Source organism: Fusarium flagelliforme (genome assembly GCF_020744385.1).
Source record: "Fusarium flagelliforme strain FIESC 12 MPI-CAGE-AA-0113 chromosome Unknown B0J16scaffold_6, whole genome shotgun sequence".
NCBI classification, from domain to species: Eukaryota; Fungi; Ascomycota; class Sordariomycetes; order Hypocreales; family Nectriaceae; genus Fusarium; species Fusarium flagelliforme.
Window position 1 is genome coordinate 2,319,422 of NW_025763508.1, and position 20,306 is coordinate 2,339,727.

The 20,306-nt window shown below is 48.5% G+C and overlaps 9 protein-coding genes and 1 non-coding gene across 10 annotated transcripts; 6 read left to right on the top strand and 4 right to left on the bottom strand.

Moving 5' to 3' along the window:
• Window positions 1–299: 299 nt before the first annotated feature.
• B0J16DRAFT_176716 (uncharacterized protein) lies at window positions 300–2,019 on the top strand. Its single transcript, XM_046122509.1, has 3 exons — window positions 300–488; window positions 561–727; window positions 789–2,019. Exons 1-3 carry the CDS (start codon window positions 451–453, stop codon window positions 1,850–1,852), a joined length of 1,269 nt encoding a protein of 422 aa, XP_045980321.1. The 5' UTR covers window positions 300–450; the 3' UTR covers window positions 1,853–2,019.
• Window positions 2,020–3,795: 1,776 nt separating this feature from the next.
• B0J16DRAFT_176740 (uncharacterized protein) lies at window positions 3,796–5,490 on the top strand. The gene is made up of 2 exons (XM_046122510.1): window positions 3,796–4,004; window positions 4,064–5,490. The coding sequence occupies exons 1-2, from the start codon at window positions 3,903–3,905 to the stop codon at window positions 5,342–5,344; spliced, it is 1,383 nt and encodes a 460-aa protein (XP_045980322.1). The 5' UTR covers window positions 3,796–3,902; the 3' UTR covers window positions 5,345–5,490.
• Window positions 5,491–6,673: 1,183 nt separating this feature from the next.
• Window positions 6,674–7,942, top strand: B0J16DRAFT_347613 (flavoprotein-like protein). The gene is made up of 2 exons (XM_046128588.1): window positions 6,674–6,898; window positions 7,121–7,942. Exons 1-2 carry the CDS (start codon window positions 6,872–6,874, stop codon window positions 7,706–7,708), a joined length of 615 nt encoding a protein of 204 aa, XP_045980323.1. The 5' UTR covers window positions 6,674–6,871; the 3' UTR covers window positions 7,709–7,942.
• A 30-nt stretch (window positions 7,943–7,972) lies between these two features.
• Window positions 7,973–9,351, bottom strand: B0J16DRAFT_403062 (uncharacterized protein). Its single transcript, XM_046132696.1, has 3 exons — window positions 9,097–9,351; window positions 8,786–9,044; window positions 7,973–8,585 (listed from the first exon to the last, which is right to left on the bottom strand). The coding sequence occupies exons 1-3, from the start codon at window positions 9,342–9,344 to the stop codon at window positions 8,286–8,288; spliced, it is 807 nt and encodes a 268-aa protein (XP_045980324.1). The 5' UTR covers window positions 9,345–9,351; the 3' UTR covers window positions 7,973–8,285.
• A 97-nt stretch (window positions 9,352–9,448) lies between these two features.
• On the bottom strand, window positions 9,449–11,043 carry B0J16DRAFT_347616 (uncharacterized protein). Its single transcript, XM_046128589.1, has 2 exons — window positions 10,756–11,043; window positions 9,449–10,700 (listed from the first exon to the last, which is right to left on the bottom strand). The coding sequence occupies exons 1-2, from the start codon at window positions 10,834–10,836 to the stop codon at window positions 9,846–9,848; spliced, it is 936 nt and encodes a 311-aa protein (XP_045980325.1). The 5' UTR covers window positions 10,837–11,043; the 3' UTR covers window positions 9,449–9,845.
• Window positions 11,044–13,491: 2,448 nt separating this feature from the next.
• B0J16DRAFT_323225 (uncharacterized protein) lies at window positions 13,492–14,304 on the top strand (the record flags this gene model as incomplete). The annotated part of the gene is made up of 2 exons (XM_046125764.1): window positions 13,492–14,201; window positions 14,238–14,304. The coding sequence occupies 2 exons, from the start codon at window positions 13,492–13,494 to the stop codon at window positions 14,302–14,304; spliced, it is 777 nt and encodes a 258-aa protein (XP_045980326.1).
• A 976-nt stretch (window positions 14,305–15,280) lies between these two features.
• B0J16DRAFT_403064 (uncharacterized protein) lies at window positions 15,281–16,676 on the top strand (the record flags this gene model as incomplete). The annotated part of the gene is made up of 4 exons (XM_046132697.1): window positions 15,281–15,436; window positions 15,488–15,705; window positions 15,761–16,174; window positions 16,235–16,676. The coding sequence occupies 4 exons, from the start codon at window positions 15,281–15,283 to the stop codon at window positions 16,524–16,526; spliced, it is 1,080 nt and encodes a 359-aa protein (XP_045980327.1). The 3' UTR covers window positions 16,527–16,676.
• On the bottom strand, window positions 16,677–17,546 carry B0J16DRAFT_176796 (uncharacterized protein). The gene is made up of 2 exons (XM_046122511.1): window positions 17,296–17,546; window positions 16,677–17,239 (listed from the first exon to the last, which is right to left on the bottom strand). The coding sequence occupies exons 1-2, from the start codon at window positions 17,450–17,452 to the stop codon at window positions 16,827–16,829; spliced, it is 570 nt and encodes a 189-aa protein (XP_045980328.1). The 5' UTR covers window positions 17,453–17,546; the 3' UTR covers window positions 16,677–16,826.
• Window positions 17,547–17,647: 101 nt separating this feature from the next.
• On the bottom strand, window positions 17,648–19,100 carry B0J16DRAFT_176800 (uncharacterized protein). The gene has a single exon (XM_046122512.1). The coding sequence runs from the start codon at window positions 18,918–18,920 to the stop codon at window positions 17,937–17,939; it is 984 nt and encodes a 327-aa protein (XP_045980329.1). The 5' UTR covers window positions 18,921–19,100; the 3' UTR covers window positions 17,648–17,936.
• An 840-nt stretch (window positions 19,101–19,940) lies between these two features.
• B0J16DRAFT_t241 lies at window positions 19,941–20,012 on the top strand. Its single transcript has one exon. It is a non-coding gene; the product is annotated as a tRNA-Thr (tRNA).
• Window positions 20,013–20,306: the final 294 nt, after the last annotated feature.

Consider the following 20,306-nt stretch of genomic DNA (forward strand, 5'->3'; position numbering starts at 1 on the left):
CCCCTCAAAAAACCAGGACGCGTTCGAATTGCACACGAGATCATGTGACTGGCTTTGACTCGATGCAGGCAGGAGCTATCTTGTTTAGGTAGTGGGGGGCGCTATTTTGGAGGTGGGACAGCTTCAACGACACCAAGGGTCCTCCCATCTCGATTGGCCAACAGATGTGCTTCCCCTCCCCAAGAACAGGCGTTTAAGCGCCGACATTGACAACTTACATGCATTATGTCGTCTCTTGGAAACACAGAAGCTGATCAGTCGCTCTATAGCTGGCGAGTTAAATGGTGCCCAGCATGAGGAAGGGAGGGTACAAAAGCCTAATGAGCCCGCAAGTTCGGGAGCATTTGGCACCCTTTTCTTTCTTTTCAAAACGAGTGTCTTGATTTCTTTTTTGGCCGATTACTTCTGGACGATCAGGGGTTTTAAAAAGAGGCCAATCAATTCGTCAAAATGGCAGCGCGACAAGGAGAGGAGAATGTTGCGACACTGTAAGTTGCGCCGAATAGACAGAAACCGAATCTTGCCGAGCTTGCAATTGCTGACATGCGCCCCAAATGAAGCTTCGCAGACATTCACTACTTCTATGGCCCGGAACATGTGAAGCCCAGACACCACAGATTTGACAAAGGCTCATATGTCTACCTGTTTGAGAATGCGAACGAGCGCCGGTGTCGTATTGAGATTGCCAACCAGCCTGGAACTGAAGATCAGGACGCTTTTGAAGGATGTAAGACTTCGCTTGGCAGAGACGGCCGGGGGTAAAGTGTTCTGACAGCGTTTCTTTGCAGACCTCGATCAAACGCACGTTCGATATTCCTACAAGCAACAGTGTACCGTCACCTTGACTGGTCCCCAAGCTGTTGCTGACCAGAACGAATGGCACCTACCGACATATGATCCTCACAATCAGAACAAATATCACTATCAGCTCCACTCGCTTGATATATACTTTTGGACACAGCAAGACGCGCTTCAGTTTGTCAATGGTGTCAGGAGAGTTGTTCCTCCGTCACTTATCGAAGTCTTGGACGAGCCTGGCCCGCCTCCTCAGCCCGCGCCCATGAGTTCTGTGGTTCAGCAACTGGAGAACGTCGCCATCTCAGATCCTCAATATGGTTCTGCCGCCCCAAGTTTCGCGCCTCCTCCCAGTGCCCCCGCTCCGGCTCCGGCCCCATCGACCGAGGCTCCGGCGGCACCCACCAGTTTTGTCCCGATGGCTTATAATCCGGCAGCCCCAGCAGCCCCGGAGACAGTCCAGCACCGAGAAAAGACTCCACCTCCGGACGAGGACCCCCTCAACCCGCTTGCAGTGGCCGTCGCATATGATTATCACAAGCAGCCTTTCACGCCGGGCATGCCACCACCATCTCAATTCCCTCCTGGAGGCGTAACAAGTCCCGGATTGCCTCCACCACAGTTTGGACAGCACCCTGGACTGCAAAGAGCCGCGACAATGCCTGTCCAGGCACTGGGAAGTCCACATGGTGCAGCCTTCCCAGGCTCACCTGGATTTGTATCTCCACCACCTCCTCCGCAAACTCAACCTCCGGCACAAACCCAGCCTCACGCGCAACCAACACCTCCTGCGTCGACGCCGGGTCTGCCTCCTCCTCCACCAGGAGGCTTTACGCAGTACACATCTAGTCAGCAGCAGGGACCGGCCCGGGCAGGGTCAGAGTATAGCGTCCACCAGCAACTCTATCGCCCGACGGAGACAGAATTGGCAAATTCAGACATACAAAACTTTCATCAAAAGACTTCGGAGCCACGAGGTAAACTAGAGGAGAATGCGGGACGTTTGGAACGTGGCATGACGGGCATGTTGAGGAAGTTTGAGAAGAAGTTTGGATAAATGTCATATGGCTGCGCAAGCGGGAGTTTATCTGGTTGCATTTAATTTTAATTATCATACTTAACTTTCGTTGAACTCTTCATTCTTCACATGTTTTGTAACCAACGGCCTCAAAATTAAAGAACGTTCGTACCGTACAAACATCCATACTACTTAGTTAGCCAGGGTGACCTTTCATACAAGAGCATACCTAGTCAAGTATAAATTACTTTCAGGTCAAAGAACAAAGATCTTAATTGAAGGATCATTTCAACGCACGGCTCAATGTGAGGCTGAAAAACATTGCTACGTATGAGGAATGATGGCTACGAAACGACCAACAAGAGTAATTGACTTATGATAACCCCTGCAAACCTAGAGCCTCCAAAATAAACATCCAAGAATCACAGGTCAGGGAAGGACATTGACACATTCTGGCCATAGCTCCCAGATCTAGACCTCCACTGGACCAACAAATGACACAATACTGCTGAGTTTTCATCAATGGATTCAAATTTTTCGCATGGGCAGCCAGTTCACAATACTTCGGATAAGAACAGAGAAGAACAAGGAAAAGGACCATCATGATTGCGACAGAGTGTAAAGGTGCGGGGAGGCTGAGTTAAGGCGGGGGCTAGACATGTTAAGTTAGAGATCACCTCAGCCAAGCCACCAGCCACGCCACAACCTTGAAATGTCAGCTTCAGGAACGTAGCGGTTTCTGTTGATCGTTTTGTCTAGTTGGGTTTTAGAGGCTGGAGAAGCCGTTGGTATTGAGTGGATCTTGGGTTTAGTAGTTGCAGGTTTTACGCGGCAGCATCATGGGATGGGTCGCAACCAAGTGAAAAAGAAATGGACATGTTCAATGATTGACAGTCCATTGTGCCTCGTGATTGAGATGACGGATTGCATGCCCCCGCATATCCAAGTGATTGCGTAAGTTATGAGCCGGGATCCCCGTTAGATACTCGATGCTTATCCGCAGGTGTTGTTGGTGATGTAGCTGTTGTCGAGAAGGGTGCTACCCTACCAGTTTTGGGAGTTATGTAGCGACCATACACCAGCCACAATGCCTTGCTATAGATCAATGATCGTCTTGTCTTGAAGAGGTCATTTGATTCAGATTTGCTAGATACCCGTAAAATGTCTTTGATATGGATTGGATGGGGCGGTAAGCAAAGACCATACAGGCATACAGGGTCAGAGCTTGGCCCTAATGGAGGGAACCTACAGTACAGTACAGTACAGTAGCCGCTCAAGTTGTTGGCTGATGTCACCATTCAACGGCTTGACAGGTCATGATGGTCTGAGAGTAGACAATTCTTGATCTGACCTCACAAGAGAAATTGGTCTTCGTCATCTGCTGATTTTGAATTTGACAATATTCTCTATTTCAAGTTGTACATGTAACAAATAATTCATCTCGTTCATCCTTATTATTATTACTTGGGTACCTATCTGTAAACCTACCCTCTTACAGTACCTCCATACCTGTGAAACACACAAGCGCCTATAACAGAGCCCTGAAGGGAAAAGGACCCCGAAAGATCCCTGCTGGTACCAACTCAGACTCAGCCCTGGGGCCAAGTTAACGGGACGGGACCAACTGTATTGGATTGGGTCCGATCCATCCAATCCGTCCAACGGATACCTCCAGCTCCAACCAACCTCGCGCCTCCTCACGAACAGAAGCAGGAGCACCCGACATATCGCGGCTGTGCTGAGCTGCGCTGTGCTACGCTTGGAATTGGAGACAAGGCTTTCCATCCTTCCATTCTGACGCTGCAATTTAATTCTTCTTCTCGCATCTAACCATCGCTTATCAACATTTTTGTTCCAATTCAGAACCATCTTCATCTTGTATTGTTACTCAAGCTTGTATACGAAACTCTGTTTGTACCACCACCTCGTATCGGTTTATAGCCTACAGATTACATTTCCAATTTTGGCGTGCTTTTTCGTGGTTCTATTCTTTCCGCCCTCTCCGGTCACGTCTCGCTCTTCAACCCGATTTTTTCTGGTGTAAGCAAACTTCGGCCTGTGCTAGACGGTACATACAATTCGGTTCAAAATGCATTTAAACGTTTCAATACCGCGTGGTTGGAAGCGGGAGCCTAGGAGCTTACTGCAACGCCGACAAGGCTCAGGACCTGGCCAGAACATGGTCTTTATTGTGAGTTTAATCGAGCGACACTGGCTTGGCATAGCCCTAACCATCATTTCAATTTGCAGATCATCGGTTCTATTGCTGCTATCGTCTTGGCAGTGACTGTGGTTATTTGCATAAGAAAATCCCGGAAAGACAAGAAGAATCTGAAGGGTATACAAGAGACGGATAAGGGAGGTTTTCTGAAGTGGTTTCAGAGGAAGAAAGGACGTTATTCACAGACACCAAGCGAGGATGGCGGGGAGAGCGGAAGACAATCCCATCAACTCGATTCCAACTCTACGTCGTCAAACAACCGACAAAATCGCAACAGCGCCCGCAACAGCAACATCAATAGTAACATCAACACTCATACTGCCGGTGCAACCGTTGATCGAAATACTTCCGTTCGCTCTGTGCTTACTTTACCCGCCTACCGCCCGAGTGCCAACAATAACGAGCAAGTTCTGGGAAGAGAGGGCGAGCGAGATGGTGTCGACGTTATTATCGACTTGCCAACTGCAGAAGCCGAAGAGGAAGCGAGAAATGAGGAAATGGAGACGATGTACCAGATAAGATTGGCTAGAAGACAGGCCATTGCGGAGCGAGAGGAGCGAAGAGAGCGACGCCGAGAGGCACGACTGCGCAACGACTACCGCGAGCTCGAGGCCATTAGAGCGGAAACCCGAGCTGCGAACGAGGACAACACCATTTCCGAATTGCGAACGACCGTGGATCAGCTTAAGGACAACAGACAGAGATCGGTATCGAGTGTGTCATACGCCGACGTAGGCGTTGCACGTCACGATGGAACGAGAATCAGAGCCAACAGTAGCGAGAGCGAACGTGTTGGTTTGCTATCTGATGCTGCGAGCATGCAATCGGGACATCAACGTGGACGAAGCTATAGCTCCGCGGCCAGCCACGATGACGATTTTTCGAGCCTCGCCCCTGCACGCTCGCGGGGAGCTTCTATCCGATCAGGCAGTGTAGATGGCAGAGCCGGGTCGAGTCCTGAGCTGGTAGAAGCAGACCTTGGTGAAGAGGTGATGCCTCCTCCGGAATACGAGGATATACCGCTTGGCGATGATCGATCTTCAAGTCACGGACCCCCGCCTGACTATTCTGGCCCTGAACGATCTGCATCGCGAAGAACACAGCAAACTACCGAGCGAGATCTAGGGTCGGATTGGCAGATTGCTGACGCACCAGCCGTTGACGGTCATAACAGCAACAGTTCTCACAACGGTCGAGGTAACAGCTCAGCTCCGCAACTGCCGAGCTTGAGTATACCACAGCTGCCTGAAATTGTTATTGAACCATCAAGTGCAAACCCACGAGATGACGGACGATCACCACACCGATGATATATGAAGCCTTTTCTTTAGATATTTTTTGTCATTATTTGAGCATGGAGTTTGGTTTGGGCTTGGGTCTTTATATGCGGGGCATCTTTGGTTTATCAGCCTCGAATGAGTTCAAGCCTCAGTATAAGTCAGATACTGGTACTTTGCATAGGTATCCATTACATTGTGGCGTTTCTTTCGGCGGATATTTAGTATCGATATTGGAAGGGAAGATCTGGTAAACAGAAAATGTCAACCCTTGCAGCGACAGGAAAGCTACAGCCTGCTACACGTCTTTGAATTTGTGATGTGATGAAGTGTTTCTACTCAGCCCTTGTAAATCTGCGTGAGTCTCGAGACAGGTTTCAGAGCCATGTCAGCTTCACAGTTGATCGGTATGAGATTTGTACGAGAAGTCGTTCCATGATAACGAGAGGGTGGATAAACATGGGCGGTAGGAACAGCCGAGATTCAATGAAGGTAGCTGAGAATGGGGACAATTGCTGGGAGATCCACAGCAGTTACAATGATTTATGCACGAGTTTAGTGATGTCGGTGAGACAATGAAATGATGAGGGATGAAAGCAGAATAGGACAGCGATGAGGTTAAGGCTGCAGCCGCACACGGATATACGGGATCAAGTTGGGACGATGAATGCAGGAACCGCCGAAGCAGAAAACACTGTAAACAGTTTAGAACAGGAATTTGAGACGATCAGCTTATGAAAGCGTTGGGTAAGTTGAAATAATACTCGGAGGGATGGATTTACAATACCCGCGCGCGCAATCGGCAAGACAGTCAAAGACAAGGTCCCCGCAATAATTGATTGATATGATGTTTTGTCAGGCTCTTGTAATAGAGGCTAAGCGTCGTCTGCTAAGCACTCATCAGCCTTTACTCAGCAAAAAAAGGTGGGTGCACCCGGCTTGTCACTTGTATTCTTGTATCCGGGATGATCGAGGTGGGGCATTTGACGACCACCTTGGCTGTTTTTTTTTTCTTTCTGGTGACGATCTGACGACGATTAAGTTTAGAAAAAGCAAGAATGATAATGAAATGAGAATATCTTACTATTCTATGCTATTGCAGAAATCTGATGTTTGGTAGTGGTTGTAATCGTGATAGTGATTGACTCTGTCGAAGTGTATAGACAAGACAATTCCTCTCTCTTGCAGCACCCGTGTCATGATTCAGTGACATGATACATCCCGAGCTTCACCTCCACTTTTATGGTTTATCCACCCAAGCTCTTGCATACAGTTCGATCTGTATGCAGACTACAGTAGAGTAGGTAGGTAGGTACTTTCCGGAACTGGTAGTACTGTAGAGTTGCACCAATGATATCATGAAAGACTAGGCGGGACACAAGGACGGGGACCCTCAATGTAGAAGCTTCCATCATCCCCAGGTCCCGTCCCAAGGTCCCTTTAGCTATAAGACGAGGTCCCCTCTTCTTGTGTTCCCGACTCTCTCTTCCATCTCCATCAAACCACTACTTGTCTTTGCTTCTTTACTTGATACCCTCAGATACCCTCAAATCAGTCACAATGGCTCCCAAGATCGCTATCGTCTACGTATGTCTACCCCTCCACATCCCTTGTTGCTGTTGCTGTTGCTCCCAACCCCGCCATCATTGTCTCCCCATGATAACCTCTGTTACTCATGTGAGACGTTGAACTTTGCCATACACTGCAGCGAGCTTGTTCAAAGTCTCACTGTTCAATGCATCATCTATTCCCTTTCAACCACAAACCTCCATCATGGTTATCATGGATCATTCACTAACTCCTCCCTAGTACTCCATGTACGGCCACATCAGGCAGATGGCCGAGGCCGAGAAGGCCGGTATTGAGAAGGCTGGCGGTACTGCCGACCTCTTCCAGGTCCCTGAGACCCTCCCCGAGGACGTCCTTGCCAAGATGCACGCTCCTCCCAAGCCCACCGATATCCCTACCCTCGACGACCCCACCGTCCTTGAGAGCTACGATGCCTTCCTCCTTGGTATCCCCACCCGTTACGGAAACTTCCCCGCCCAGTGGAAGGCTTTCTGGGACCACACCGGCAAGCAGTGGGCTTCCGGTGGTTTCTGGGGCAAGATGGCCGGTATCTTCGTCTCTACCGCCTCCCAGGGTGGTGGTCAGGAGACCACTGCTCAGAACGCCATCTCTACCCTCACCCACCACGGCATCATCTACGTCCCCTTCGGTTACGCCAAGGCTTTCGGTACCTTGACTGACCTCTCTGAGGTTCGTGGTGGCAGCGCCTGGGGTGCCGGTACCTTCGCTGGCGCTGACGGCTCCCGCCAGCCCTCGGCCAAGGAGCTTGAGCTCGCTCAGGTCCAGGGAGAGCACTTCTACCAGACCGTTGCCAAGTACACTGGTTGACTGCATGGCAGCAGCCAAGCCAAGGCTGCGCCCGCGGTGACTGAGAACACCAAGCCTGCCGAGGCTGAAAAGAACACTGCACCAAAGCAGGACGAGAACAAGGGACCACAAGAACTCAAGGAGGTCAAGGAAGGTCCCTGTGGACTACCCGCAAAGTGTGTTGTTCAATAGACGAGTTAAACGATAATGCAATGCGATGCTTAGAATCAATACAAAAACATGTTTATGCCCACTGCCTAAAGAACGCTGATTGTATACGCTGACTACATAATTATGTGTCTGAAACCCAACAACTAGTCAATCCTGCCAAAATCGTGCCAAAGCACTACACATCAATTCCATCCTGTCCACTCATGCGCTCGTGCGCTCATTTCTTCCTCAGAACACATATGACTCCTTTGCAATTGATACCTTGCAGCTCATAGTTGTTGATAATATGCTTTCCTGAACACCCTATCATGCCGATGAAAAGAGTGTCTAGATATGTTGAAGTAGTGCGTTCGATTGGTTTTGTCTCGGTTGGAGAGTTCATTCGAGGGTCTACAAAGACGTAGATACCTCCTGGCGCCACATTCCTCTAGAACTTTTCAAAGGCTTGGAGTTGTTTTTGCAGCGTGTGGAAGCCGCTGTCCATGATGACGTCGAACTGTCCTGACAACTGGACTGCATCGACGCGAAAGTAGGAGCCGTTTCTTGGGGGGAGAAGATAAGAAGCAGCTCTCGCCTCCCAAAAGTAGACATAGTCTGTCGTGTTACTTTTGAGCTGGTCGTCTGTCACCAAGTGCGTACAAACCGGTTGTGTCTCAACCGCGATCAAGTCAAAGTTTTCAGGCAGATAGTCTTGCCATGTTGTATATAAGTCTTTGATTGCCTGGGTCTGCCATTACTTGTTAGCCTGCGTTATATCATCAGAGTATTAGAAGAATTAGCCGCCTAGAGCATAAGAGACGAAATGATTTGGTCACCTTATGCTAGCTTAGGCCAGCATTTAGGCTACTTTATTTCTGTAGCCTAGGCCTTAAGGTAGAGGATAATTCTTCTGATATCCACCTGTGTGTAAGGGGACGAGATACTTACCCGGCGGCAGCCCATTCCAAGTTCAAGCATTCTGACAGGTTTGTCATAGCATGACTTGATGTATCCTTCAACCAGAAATACATATTCTCCAACAATGGCTTGATCGACTCCGTGACTGCGCGCAACACTTGCAAAGTCGGGGCATATAGGAGACGAGCCCACCGGGATATTTATGCTTGCCATAGTGACCACCATTGTGCTCATGGTTGCTATTGTAGCCGGAATTGTGTTCATGCTTGCTATTGCAGCTGTCCGTTTGCTGCATAGCCTTTAGTCAAGTATGCAGGCAGAACGATAAGATGGAAACTTACTCGAAGCTGAAGGTGTGGAAGTCTTCCAATTCTTGGTAGCCTGCCTTGTATGCGCTCGTCATGATCTCCCAGCTCACAGCAGTAATTTGCCTCGAATAATAGAGAACAAACACAGAGCAGGCAAACAATACCAACAGTGAACTAAACCTGAACATGTGGTCAACCCATTGGAAAACCCCCCTTCTTTGAGCCTCAAAGATGATGTGGTCACGCATTTGGAAAAGCCACCTTCGTTGAGCTTCAAACATGATGTCGATACTGCTTATGCTGTAGTAAGCAATAAACGTGGTGTGATGATGATGGATACGATGAAACGATGCAGTGTGAAGCTATGCGATGATGGATGAAGAAAGATGGATAGATTACCAGCAGTGACGGGATAAGTATAGACACATACTAATGCTACCTGTGTACTGGAAGGTGCAACAGCTTCCAATGTAAGAACGCAGTTGCTTCTACCTCCCAAGCCACCTGCCCAGATACCTTGGTTTAACAGTGCCTGCCTACCTAGGTACCTACCTACCTAGGGCATAGCGGAATGGCAAAAAGATGGTTCTTTCCATGTAATGGGACATTGGTATGAAGGGGTTTTGGTTTCCGAATACAGTAAATTGATAAGTTGATAAGGAAAGAACAAAGGGTATATTCCATGCAACGTAGACTAATCTCAAAATCCCACCCCGATGGTATCGTTTTAGAAGCGCACTATCCCCAAGCAAAACCCAAGCCTCGGTTCTTGTTCTTCTCCCCTATTTTTGGAATAAATTCGTTCGCGATCCCTGTGGATTGTCCTGCAATTCTCCGTCGTAGACTTTTGCTCGCTCATCTCGGAAAGGCTTTGCCACTTCGATTTCTCCTCGATAGATCTCGATCACATTCACAAGCGGAAGGATAAGAAGGAGCAAGGACAGAAGCTGCCCGAAGCTCCAAACGGTTTCACCCTGATCTTTCAGCTCGATCGATGGCTTACCAAATGCTTGGGACAAGATAATAATCCGAACTGCGGCACCGACCGCTATGGCCGTCATCAAAACCAGCCCGACAATCTGGATGACCTTATAGAATCTCTGCTGCTTGCTGTGAAGGTACCAAGTAGCCAGACCGAAGACAATGCAGTTGCCAGCGATAACGACGATAGTTCCAACATAGGACAGTCCAGCCATGGACGCAGCCCCGTTGCCGTCAACTTTCCACACGCAAGCGATAGGTAAAGTCTTGTCGTCCAAGCCTTTCGAAACACCTTCGAGAACAAAGATACCAGAGACGCAGGACAGCGCCAGGTTGACGAACATGAGGAACTGTCGCAACCATCGAATTACCCAATCGCGGCGATAATCTTGCTTGAGGGCCAGCAGCGTCGTGTTGTGAGTGGCCATGGAAAGAAGCGACAGCATCCAGATGAGGAAAAAGTGATACGGCACGAGACTGTTCATCTTAGCAAGCCCAACACTCTGGATACCAATTCCTTGCATGATTTGAGAGTCGCTGTAGCCGTTGAGCAGCTTCCGTCGGATGACAGAGTCCTTGCCTCGCATTTCGGCGAAAATTACACTACTCGATAAGACGATGGCGAGCAACGCCGTGATCATGAAGGACAACAGGATCTGTCGAGCTCTGTTAGCTGCTTGCGCCTCCCTTGAATTTCAAATCAAAGCTTACACCAGCGCCTGCGACGCCTGCGTCGCTGGATGTGGGGGCGGTCGCATTTCCACTGCAGTTGGCCTCTTCGAATAACGCCATGGTGAAAATCAATAAGCAGATTCAATGAACGTCTGTTATACGCAGAGAAAAGACGGAAGGCATCACCAAAAGGCAGAAGAAGTCAAATCAAGGGTTCAAAGAGTGACTGGGGCGCAAAGGAATTGTTATGACGTTTAAGCGCGGAACCCCTGGTCGGTCGGATTTCTGAAACAGGGTCTTTGTCAGGATCTACGAACGAGATTGCGGAGTCACTGGATGGCATTACAAGTTGGCACTGAGGCTGTGTTGAAGATGTTTGGCCTAAATACTGCCAGCGCATAATAACCGGATGTCATCTTTATGTTTGAAAGAGCATGGATGCCTGTATAGTTTGGTGATGCTTAGTTGCCACGCAGCTTTGTTCTTAAGCCATCACCATCCTACAAGCATCCTCGTCATCCGGCCCCCAAAGCAATCGTCTTTGTTGGTTTTCCCAAACACAGTTGCAATCACACCAGGCCATTCTAAAGTACAATACCAAGATGAGCAAAAATCTCAGATCGAAAGTCACGCTCAATTTCCTTGGCCCCGCATGGGACAGACTTGGTTTGTTATAGTGGCGCTAGGAAAATGAAACAATTGACGATCATCGTCCGCTTTGTTCTAATGTTACTAACCAAAGTTACGCCTTTATCTTTATTATTCTGCCAGCCCATCTGCATACAACGTTGTCCGGAATCCTTAATAGATCAAGAGTCATTGTGTGCATTCAGAACTCGCATACTCTCATCACATCAGCCAAACTTGGAAACCAGAAAACGGACCAGTCAAGTCGAGAGTTAGGCGGAGTTTCGAACACAGACTCACTACAAGTACTTCACAGAAAGCGCCGACCATAAAAACGATTGATATACAGCACATTTACAGGAGCAGTGGACATTCGACTCTGACAAGCAGTTACAAAACGGGACAACTGTTTGAAAACGTCTTATCCCTGTTGTACATGTTTTCATTTGCTCACAAGCGAGACCAGCGGCACAGCTACCTTTTCGCATAGTAAAACGGAATGTCTTTGTTGTTTCCCAGTCCGTGACAGCATTTAGAGCCTGCAACAAAGGCATTCGCTACAGGCTCCTTACAGTTTACTTTCCAGGGCTACGTACTGCAGCTGAGGCGGGAAGTAGGTAGTGCGAGAAGAGACGACGATCTTGCAAGAATTGTCTCATGCGAAGCAACACAAAAAGAAATGCGAAGTAACACGCCTGCTTCGTAGACCAAACCAGTCGAGGTGCCAGGCGGCGTAGTCTATGGCACACAATGGCAACCCCCCTTCCTTTTGGTTTCGTATCCCACTCTCCGAGTAGAGAAAACAGCTTATCGCAAATGTGCCAACCGTTATTTTCAGCTCTCTTCAACGGGAAGTCGAGAATGCAGCTCGGGCCAGGCCAAGCCAGAGCATATTCGTGGCTGACATAAAGTGATCTATCGAACAAGCAAAGTCGATGCCTGATCCCAGTATGCAACCTACATTCAACTGTCACGTCAAAAGAAAGCTGCTGACGGATGTGCGGTGCGAAGGAAGTGATCTGCGGGCTTTTGGGGGCAATCATCATGGTCCAGGACTCGAGAAAGACAACAAGCGACCGAAGGATTGTAGGCGAGTTACCCAAAATTGCGACTTGCAGGGGAGAAAGGTGACTCTCACCGTGTGTTGGACACACCCGCAGGTGAACAAGGCCTCAAAGGTACTAGCTTAACCCGACAGTTTGGTACGGTGGTGATAGAGGCTGCGTTGCCCACATGAGCTCCATTCACATGACAGAGAGGCTTCAAACGGGGACTTGTTCCGCTGCAACTATGTGGGTAAAACTTGTCAATCGAAGACTGACTGTAGACAGGATGCGGCCGCCCACCCAGCCCAGCCCAACCGTTCTCTCAATCCTACAGTACCTCAGCCGTCCTTCCTTTGTCTTTGTCGGTTGGTCTCGCTTGTTGCTTCGCCTATACGACTCTGACTAGGGTCAAATCGATCTCTTCAATAAGACCACGGGAATATACAGTACAAAAGCCCGTCTTGACTAAATAGTCTTGGTCAAGCTCAGGTGGGATATTGTCTCGAATATGTTGGGCCCTGCACATCACGCACTTTCGCTGCAGCCGTTTGAAGAAAAGCATCTCTAGTTTTTCTGCAGGATGTGGCTTGCCTCAGCCCACGCATTTGAGACAAGCAAACAAGGGGGTGTTGCCGTCATCTCAGTTCATGCTGGAACAGCTTTGGCCGGAGCAATACTTGACAATCCTTCCGTACTGGCTAAAGGTCAACCGCAAATGTCAATCAGCTGTGTTGGGAGGCAATAATCACGGAAGCGAAGGGAAATTTACTTGCGCCCAACGAACTGCCTGTCTCAGCCTGCGGAGGAGAACCAACAGCTCAGTACATGAAATGATACTGACCGGGTTAAGGGCATTCTAGATTACCCTTGCCCCTCGACTCACGTCGGCCGTGAGAATACATTACAGACGATGCAGCAGTTTGTTTGCTCTTGTAATCATGCATGAAGCAGGTTGGTGTGGAAATGGAAGGATTGTATACATCCCTTCCCTTCCCTTTTCTCTTCTTTGTTCTTGGCTCGACCTTCACTTATAGAGGTCGTATCGCTCCCACAGAAGGTTATCGGGATTGTCCACTCTCCCATCACAACTTCTTTCTCCACCATGCTTTTATTGCCCAGACATCACGCTGGACTTAATGGTCCAGCCTTTGGTCTTGAACTTGACCGTCCTCAATATCCTCCTACTCGAAAGCGCTCCGTGAGTCGGCCAATTTGGCAACTTACACCTCCTCAGGCTGTCAGGGTGTCGACGATAGAACGTCTCCCTGCCGAAGTCAGGAATATCATCTTCTCACATTTGGACTATCAGTCTCTCATCTTCCTTTCCATGACGAACCGGCACTTTCACCGTTCGGTGATTCCTCAGCAAATAGCAAGTCCGTTGGACAAGTTCTCGTTTGTTATGAGAGCAGCAAAGGATTTCCCACAACATCGATCCAGCGAGACAAGAAAGAGACACCAGCCCGGCAATTCTGAATGCTATTACTGCTTCCGGGTCAGAGGTCCCGGGCACTTTGACGTCCTTCAAGATACAACAGCGTATTTTGACCCACAAGGCCGTGTCGTATCGGATCGGCCACCCGGGCCTGAGGACAAGGTTGTAGAGCTACGTCGATTCTGTATCGACTGCGGGATCAAGGCAGGATTTCACAGACCATCTGACTGCCTGGAAACAAAAACAGGCCAGAGTCTTTGGGTCTGCGAATGTCTAAGGGTTTGGGAGAAACCTGGTTGCTTGCGTTGCCCAGACTGTTCTTCAACATGCCCATTACGACCAAAGAAGAAGTGGTGTCAACTTGTACAGTCTACTTGGTGAGCTTAGGATCTGTATTTGCTCTGTTGCATTAGGGCATCTAGTGGCGAGGATATTGGCGAAGCGATTATGCACGCTTATGGAGACACCGACCATGCATGAGGCGAATACTGCAATTGGTAGCAGGAGCATGGACGCCCGTTTGATCTGGGGTAGACGAAAGGCGATATTTTCATTGGCAACGATAAAAGCGAGGCACTGTTTGATTGATTCTGTTTGTTTAGTCTTGTTTTCATTTCACTATATAGAGACTATAAAGAGATGGCGACGCATGACAATATGGTGTCATGAAGGCCTGGAGAGTAATTGAATATTGGTATCACATTTCGAACCAATGCCGTGTTGCAAAATTGGTTGTCACGTCAGTGTTTACTGTGAGCTTACGTTACTTTGAAAGTCGGGAATACATTACTATCTGTTTCTTCAACTTAGATAGACCAAGTGTGGAATACTGGCAGTGCAAGTCGTAGATTGTCACCCTGACCTCACGCGCTTAGAGACCTCAATCATGTAGTTCAAGCCTCAATTCATTCTCTTTATGTTCTGTGCTTAAACAAGGCAGCCGGAATTATCGTATGGGTGTAGTGAAAGAGGAAATGGTTCACCAGTAGTGATAGTCAGGTAGTGGGTTTGGTGTCTCTTGTCGATGGCTTTGTAGCATTGTGCTAGACAATGGCATTGTGTCAGAAGCAGTGGAATGAAATTGCTATAATGTTTTCACCACCGCTGAGATATCTTTCGTTAGTTTGCTTCGGTGTTTAGGTTTGTTGTTACTCTCAAATCTTTGTCTATCATGATTCACTCACTATATGGAGTGGTGGCTAGCTTCATGGCATATTCGGTGTTGACTGTTGCTCCAGTTGGTTCAACAATTACAAAACAATCCGAGTGGCTGTGAATCACAGTCACCTTCGCATATCTATAAAGGCTGGTGAAGTCCTTGCTCCGGCGATTAATCCTCTTTCATCTTCCATCACCATCTCAGCCAAGACTACAACAGCCTCGTGAACCAAACCCGTCAAGCCTCGAGGCATTACTCGTGTTGCTTTCATCGCCACTCATCTCAAGTTGAAACAAGATGAGCGATCACAATGGAACACCCCCCGATCAGGTTCTTACGCCAACCCTGGCGACATTAGCCGTCGATGACATCTCAACTCTGGACCCTCAGCTAGTACACCAACCCAAAGAGAATTACAGTCGCATTACTACCAGTAACAAACAAGAGACAGAGGTGCAAACTACCTTTTGATTGACTCCAACAACAATTAACAAACTCTCCTAGTCCACCAACAATCAACATGAGATCGAAACTGATGTCTCGCTTGCTTCACACCAAGGCCTACATGATCACCAAACCAATATGCTCGAAACTGAACTATCTGAGTCGCTTGAAGCTGTGGCGATTGAGTACAGCGGAACTTCAGACTCTGACCTTGGCTCTGGCTCCGATATGGACTCCTATTCAGACGATGAGGACTCTGAGGATCAGGCGACCGACGAGTATACCATCCTGCTCAGATTGAATAAGGAATAACTACTAACTCAAGTCCATTAGGTTCGTCCGCACCGTCGCAGCCCATCGTGATCCTGCTCTAAAGGATGTTTTTGATTCTCACAGCCTTGAAACTGGCGACATGGAAGCCATCGATCCCTCTGAATGCAACGTGGAGCCAGCGTCGTTGCCCCTGATTCCATCAGAAAATACTGAAGTTATCTTCGAAAACAGTTATTTCCAAGTGAGGCGATCGCAGCTTGCGGGATGGGGTGCTTTCACTGTTCGCTCACTTGAAAAGGGGGACAAGATCCTCGTTGAGAAGCCTCTCTTTAGAGCTACCAACCACACCCTTTTCGATGGCTTCGCCAACTTGAGCAAGCCACTGCGCGATATTGCATACAGCCTCCATGCGAACGGCAACCTGGAGAGGATCAAGACTGTGCCGATTGAGACGCTCATATGGAAGACAAATGCGTGAGTTGAGGGCTGGGAATTGGGCAATTTTCAGTGCCTTTAAGCTGATACATCTTTTAGCTTCTCAACAGACTATGAGGATTCAGAAGCAGGCCTCTTTCCAATTGCATCTCGATTCAATCATGCCTGCAAGCCTATGCAGACTGTCGACTGGCACTACAATGATGACGACCAAACTCTCGAGATGATAGTCCAGGCTGATGTAGTCAAAGTCGGCGACGAACTCACCATCTCGTACGACTCGCTAAGCCCCCTGGGTCTGTATGATCGTTATGGCTTCAAGTGCAGCTGCGGAGGATGCCCTGGACTGTCGGATGAGGAATTGGCAGAGAGGGAAAAGAGTCAGTGGTAGTAATGGGTAACGGAAGAATTGACCTTTGAGGCCTAGGGTACCAAAATAAAGTAGCCCAAGTGCTAGGTAGTTTAAGCTACTATAAGGTGACCAGATTATTCCGTCTCTTATGCTCTCGGCGGCCAATTCTTCTGAGCACAGCCAGTAGAGTCGCAAGTTAGCCTGGGCCTAGGTAGTATGCTGTTGGGTATCTTCTATTGCGTTACAATCGTCTTGTACAGTTTTATACATTTGTCATAGCACTCGTTCCCTCTGAGCGTTCTGACAATTTGGATACTTTATGTTCCCGTCGAGAATCCTTCAATTGGGACTGGACACATGCGAGAAGGTCTTCTCTCGACCAAGCTTGCTTAATAGTCCAGGTTGTATCCTCAGTCTCGCTTCAATGTCCTTCTCGGGTATCCCTCGATCGCGAAACTTCATGGCATCGACCAACGTCCTCATGTCGAGGAACCGTCGGCCACCACGTCCCATATTTGCGAAATCTTCCTCCGCCTCATCCTGTAGTCTGTCTCGAGCTCCAAGCGCAACTAAGGTCGGGTTGCTTCGAGTCGGTGCAAAGTGAGGGCCTGGGACCGCCGATGATCCGAGCGGTGTTGCAGCAGTAGACGAGGGCGAGTAGGTAGGATTCGAATCGGCAATGCCCATCTGGTGCAGGCGTCGCGAAAAATCGCCAGTAGGGAAATCGGGGTCTTGAGCATCAGCTCGGATGGCTATGAACAAGAGTCAGTGGGGAACCAAGAGCCACGTCATATTCAGGTTTACTTACCTTCATCTTTTGCACTGTTCCCTAGAGTCTTGGGCTGGGGTTTGGGTGCCTCTGCCCTTGGTTGGCGTGCGACTGCTTGGGGGACTGCAGCTCCCGGAGCTCGAGCTGGATACTTTCGCGCTGCGCCTTTGGCGACTTTGGATGAAGAAGAACCCATTATGACTGACTGTAGAAGAGGGGCTCTACAAACTTGAAGCCAGTAATAAAGAATAAATGCACGGAATGGGGATATCAACGAGGCTCAAGCTAAGGTCTTGAGCAGGAAGTGGCGGACCTTTTCGATGATGATGTTATCGATATCGGTGCGCAATTCTTCCGTAATCAATCATCAATCATATCAACTGTCAAAAAACAAAATCACACACTTAACCTCGGTCACCTAATATAATTACAGTATGCAGGCAATTGATTATTGTTATATCATCAATTCAAGTCTCGAGTCTTCTGCGAATGCCCAGGGCACATACTCTCACAATCAAGTCTATTGATAACTACAGCACTGGATAATCAAGATAACACAGGTCAGATGAGGCTCTTTCCAAGCATTAATGTTTTCAACATATCTCATCAAGGGATACTTGGGTATCTTTTTGTGAACACATTCGACCAATCTAATCCCATCTCATGTGGGATGTCCTGGTCTATAAAGACCACCGAGGATTACAACCACGCCTGAGTCCAGGATGGACTTCGTCGACTTGCTGCTGCTGACCCCGGTCCCTGATCCTAAGAATCTGGGGAGTTTTGTGGGCTTCGGCTTTCTCGCTTTTCCGAGGCTGTATGAAACTCCATTTGGGGTTGACTATTCGACCACGTTCGTCCTCGAGCCACTGGAACGATCCATTGCTCAGTGCCACAGGCTTCCCTGCAATCTTTGATCCATCTTCAGGCTCTAGACGAGCTCCTGTGATTAGGTGTCGCCAGTATGCTTCGCCCTGAGGATCAACCTCACGAACAGCGAGCTTAATAAACTGTGTGTTTGGAAGGTGGAGGTCGCAGAGGAAGTCGCCGACCGGATATGGTCCGGATACGCCATTATATGCCAAATACCGACTCATGTTGATCTGGTAGTTGAGGTACATGTCTGGGTCCGACATTTGAAGTGGGCTTATTGATGGAGGGCGTTGGGTGATAGATTGCGGATCGAATGGGGGGATCGGCTGGCTTGCATTCTTGGTGGTGAAGAGGCGATGTTCGGTAGAGTTTTTGTTGTTTGTACCATTGCGAGCATGATTCCTAGCCGGCTTCAGTTGAGCGGTAGACTTCTTGGACACCCGGGCAACCTTTGGAGCCTTCGACGCATTTTGTTTATTCTGCTTGGAGTTTTGGCGTCGACCCGAACGATTCTGGTTACTAGCCAGTGCGTTAGGTGAGAGATCATAGGGTGGTCTGCTAGACGGCTGTGCGCCGACCGGAAAATGAGCTGGCTGGGGGAGTGCCATAAGGTCATAGATGGGACTATCGGCATCTCGCTGTGATGCAGCATGGAGTTGCTGTACAGTAAGGGGTTGAGGTGCAGCAAGAGTCTGCGGTGCGGCGAGGCTTTGGGGATTTACTGTGATGGTATCCGCGGTTTGGTCTGGATTTGGACTCCAGTGGACCGGTGCGCGCTTACGAGAAGCCATAGGTGTGCAGTTTCCGGCAACCTCAATACAGTCCTTGGTCTCTTCCGGGGGCGTGCGGTTGGATACTCCTCCTGCGAGCTCAAATCAGTCTTCAGTCTCCTCAGAGACAGAGTCACACATACCCTAAGGAGCTTTGCCGCCGCTGTTGATAGTCAAGGGCTCGTTGATATCTTCGCAAAGGGGATCGGGGGATTCGTTGGCTGATCGGCCTGGGATACTCGCTCTGATTCTGACTCGGGGCGTTGACTTGGAGTGCAGAAGCAGCTCTTCTTGGATTGCAGCGGTAGCAGTCATTTTTGAAACTCTTTTTTGGCTTCAGAGCCCGAGGTAATAATTTCCACGTAAATGTATATTGGAGAGTTAATACCGAAGCTTAATACTGATGGCGATGTGGATGTTGAGGTTATCTTCAGCATAAAGCGATGAACAAACAAGGATGAAAGAGACTGGTTCGAGCCGGGGAAGACACCTGCAGGCGATGGGCACCTGCCTACCTACTTTTAGGAAGTAGCGCTGGAGATTATTGAAGGTGAAATGGAAGCAGCAGTTGGCAGTGGCAGTGGCAGTGACAGGGACGAAGTTACCTTCGCTATTGCCTTGCCGAGAAATAAGAGCACTCGGTTGCATCTTCACATAGGTAGGTAGCTAGCAACTGGAAATAACATGAATGATCGCTTCAAGGTCTTTTTATCATACCACAGACAAAACAGGGCTCACTTTACAAAAGCATGCAAGTTTTTGCTTTACTAGTTGTCGACTGACATTGTGTTTAAGCAAGAGAGGTTTGAGGCATGGTCTGTCCTACTTAGCTCTGTTGTTCAAATTTCTAATGGATAGGTAGAAGAGGATCAGCGTATCTATAATTCTTGAATGCCCGGGAAATTAAAACAACGTAACGTGTTGGCTAAACTCCTTAGTATTGGAAGCATGAAGCATTTGCGTCTTAATGACAAGAGGCGTAGTACTGATATTGAGGTGCGGGGTATATAGACGTAAATGAAGTGGCTCTTATCAACAAGCGCCCTTGTAGCTCAGTGGTAGAGCGTTGCACTTGTAATGCAAAGGTCCATTGTTCAATCCAGTGCGGGGGCATTACAGCTTAACTTTTTGGCATTTGCATAACGTTCAGCATTTGCTTTTCTTTTTTCCCTCTCCTATACTGCATCACTCAATCGAGGAGGTATAAGTTGATATGATGTCTAGTATATGCATGAGTCACATACATGTCTTTCCCTAGCTTTATCCTTACAGAGTAGCCCATTCAATGGATATCCCACATAAGAGTACATATAAAAAGACATCGCCATAAAGGTCAAGCATTGGTTATTGGTACGGATTGACAAGAGAGGAAGAAAATAGCGTACTATTATAAAGTATTATAGAGGT